Source organism: Merops nubicus, unplaced genomic scaffold, assembly GCF_000691845.1.
Source record: "Merops nubicus isolate BGI_N331 unplaced genomic scaffold, ASM69184v1 scaffold52002, whole genome shotgun sequence".
NCBI lineage: Eukaryota > Metazoa > Chordata > Aves > Coraciiformes > Meropidae > Merops > Merops nubicus.
In genome coordinates, this window is record NW_008595307.1 from 2,455 (window position 1) to 6,030 (window position 3,576).

Consider the following 3,576-nt stretch of genomic DNA (forward strand, 5'->3'; position numbering starts at 1 on the left):
AAGGCTGTAAGAGCTCACTCAGCTCCAGAGCTGCACTCCTGGCCAGGCTGGAGGAGCACAGGGTATTTCTGCCTTTGAGAACACAGGTTCACATGCCAGCAGGATGGGCTCAACCACTCCAAGGGTAACTCTGGGTCTCTGGCAGGAACGAAGGCTGCTCCTTGAAGCCTTGCCCTGGGGCACAGCCCTTTCCAGGCAGGGCTGGGCAGCATGGGAACAGAGCAGGATGAGGCCACATGAAGAAGATCTGATGCAGCCTTTGGCCATCACCTACACACCTGCCTCAACCCCAAAAAAGGACTCGGCTCGTTCAGTTCAAGGCCACCCAGGACTAAGACTCTCCCGTGGCCGTCCAGGGGGAATCCTGGCTGCTCCCCTTCACCAGCTGATTCACAGGCCTAGGGCACAGGCAAGCTGCTGTCCTCTCCTGAGGTCTCCACAGCACGGCTGGCAGCCTGCAGCTTCCTTCTCTTCTTCAGATGGTGCAGGTGGGATTTGGATCGTGTGTGAGCTGCAGGAAGAGCCAAGCAGAGCGTTTAATTCTGGGGAGCTTGGAGAAGGCAACGCCCAACCCCATCCCCCATGCAGTGCACAGCACCCTGGCCCTTCCCAGCCTCCCACACAGGTCATTCCCACAGAAAAGAGAACTCCCAAGCCCTGCCCTGGCCATTTTTCAGGACATTTTTAGGCCAAGCTATCAGGGCTCAGAGATGGACAACCCTTCCAATCCTTCTCCTGACCACAGGAAAGACTGGGAGAGGGGAAAATCCTGGCTTGGCTGCCACAGGAGCTGGGTTCCTGTTTGAAATCACATCATTCAGGGCAGCAGAACCTCCCCTATCAGTGGTTTTATCTAAGCACAAGGTGCTTTATCTAACCAGACCAATACAGGATCTTAGCAGGGTGGTTTGGCTCTTTCCAAGACATCAGAGCAGCAATTAACGCCGCCAACTTTTCAAGCAGGGCCTTAATTAAACAAGGGTATATGCTCCCTGAATCAAGGCCCTCGGGTGTTCTCCAAACAGCCTTTTCTGCCAAAAGGATGAAATCACACCAAAAGCTGCTGCTTTAGCACAGTGCTGTAGGGTCACCCTCAGCTGGAAATAAACCCTCACCTCTTCATTTGTCACAAGCAACACCAAAGCTCACAGTGGCTGGAAGAAGAGCAGGTTGCTGCTGCTGTCTTGGGGGGGATGAGCTCTTTTAAAGCCATACAAATTGCAAAATTAGTTAAAAATCATCTTGCAAAGCCAGTGGGATGCTGGGAAGCTGCTCCCAGAACTATCTGTAACTTAAGGAAACAGAGCAGATTGCAGGTCGACTCAGCTCCCACTGCTGCTTCCACTTCCCTTTCAGCTGGCACATCTTGCAGCTACAAGTAACACCCAGGTTTTGGACCATTTTTCTCCCACCAGCTGGAGATCTGAGCCAAATTCAGCTGGATGCAGAGAGCAGCAGCTGGTCTTGGCTGAGAAAGGTGTTGCCATCATCTACCAGAATTTGGGATGACAGCCCTTGAGAACACACAGTTGCAGCTGTAGCGTTTGGGGAGTTCCTGAGGAGTCCAGGTCTTGGTGGACCTGGAAGGATGGCAGAGACCCTGGGAGCCTTCACACTGCTGTAGTTTCTGGAGGAGGCAGAGCTCCTTCAAAGCATCCCCAAGCTGAGACTGGCTAAAATAACACACTTACAAACTGCTCTCACTACAATGAGCTCCCTACTCTGAGCCAGCTTCCATCTTTGCCTTCACTTTGGCTCACCAGGAGCAAGTGACTTGTTCAAATCCAACGACCAAGGACCTGGGAGGTTTATCTTTGCATTGTGTCTGCACACACTGCACTGGGGCAACACAAGGAGCTTTATCAGCTGCATTTCTGCAGCCAGTTTCTCCACTACTTTTTGTTTCTGGTTCTCAGCGTGAGCCTCACAGCACAGATAAATTCACTGACTTAATCTGATTCCAGCTGAGCTCTTTTAAAGTAAGTCTATTGAAAATAGAAAATCCCTTTCTATTACCATTGCAGCTAGGAGTAGTTAAAAAAACAACCAAAACACACAAATAGCAGATGCTGAAGCAAAACTGAGCTCTTAAAGACATGAAGAAACTTCCATTTTATGCAACAAAAATTGTAGAAGGAACGAGTTTGTTCTGTGCTCTTTGACCAAGCCTCTGAAGTGCCCAAGAGGCTGAGCAGTGGTGATGGAACTCAGGCAGCTCGCTGTGACACAGAGTCCCCAGGTCTGGTGTGACACAGAGCCCTGGGGAAGGGGGGGAAGCCCAACAGATGGCTGCTGTGGCCCAGCTCCTGCTCCCCTCCAGGCCTCCAAATGTCTGCTCTCCTAGCTGGGCTGCAAACAGCCCTTGAAAGCCCAAGATCATGTGCCGAGAGTCACCCGGGCAAGCAGAGCCAGCCAAGGAAGCTGCTCAGCTCTGGAGAACTGCCCCACTCCATCCCCACCCAGGTCCCCTGCTGTGCCCCTGGCCAGGTCCTACCTGCCCACTCCCTGTCCCCAAGGATGACTCTGTCACAGAGCTCACACACGTGGTGGCTCCGTTTGTTCTCCTTCTCGTCGAACTCCATCCTCAGGGGCTCTGCTGGGGGCTCACGGCCCTGCAGGTTAAAGAAGGATGCACATTGGTTTCTGCCATGAAAGTTTGCTTGGCTGTGTTCACTTTGGTGGAGTCTGGGATGTGAACTTGCCATGCTATGGTTAGCAGGACAGATGCTGCAGAGACAAGGGGAGTTCTGGGCACTAGGAGAAATTTGCAGCTTAGACTACAACCCTCTGCCACCACGAGCAGAGGCCAAGGCTGGACATGCAAGCAGCCAACCCTGCTCCCAGGAGAGAGCAAGTGCCAAGTTACAGGGCCTGGAGACTCCTGAGGAGTTGGTTTCTCAGCCTCAGCTCACGTGTTAACTCCAGTACCTGGAGGAAGCTCTCCACAATCTCCAGAGCAGGTTTCAGCACATCCTCCTCCCACTGATCAGACACCTCCAGGCCATACACTGGGGGCACGTTGGGCCCGGGACCTGTGGGGACACAGAAAAGCTGGTCACTGTCAGAACCCTCCCAGCACCATGGCCCAGCACCCCAGGGTGCTGTGAGCAGTGAGGATCTGCTCTTTCCTATCTAGCAGCCCTTCAGCATTCAGAATCAAACAGCACCAGCCTTGCCAGAGCCAGAATTACCAAAGACCTCAGCTTGAGGGGCACCACCCTAGCAAAAAGCAACACCCAAGAACCCAAGTGAGCACCTTCATGGCTGCTGGGAGAGCATCAGGAAATCTGAGCAGGCCAACAACAAATGCTTCCTCCCAGCCATGGTCCACAGGAGGCCACACAGGATCAAAAAGCCAGATCCAGGCACGAAGCCATCACAGAAAGCTCACAAAGAGATGCAGGCGTGGAGTCTGGATGAGGAATCTGTGGGTGCAGGTTCCCATTCAGAGCTGTAATTGCTTGTAGGGGTGCAGGTGCCAAGGCTCCCAGGTCCCCACAGCAGCCCATGGCAGGAGGTGCTTTCCTAACACCTTGGACTGGCAAGGCACAGCTCCACGTGTGCTCCCAGCCCAGG

General features: G+C 53.3%; 1 protein-coding gene across 1 annotated transcript; it reads right to left on the reverse strand.

Annotated features, from left to right (window-relative positions):
- Positions 1-398: 398 nt before the first annotated feature.
- On the reverse strand, positions 399-3,032 carry LOC103768832 (tRNA dimethylallyltransferase, mitochondrial-like; the record flags this gene model as incomplete). The annotated part of the gene is made up of 3 exons (XM_008935989.1): positions 399-511; positions 2,495-2,612; positions 2,929-3,032. Coding segments are annotated over 3 exons (335 nt in total), but the record flags the coding sequence as incomplete, so codon positions are not given.
- Positions 3,033-3,576: the final 544 nt, after the last annotated feature.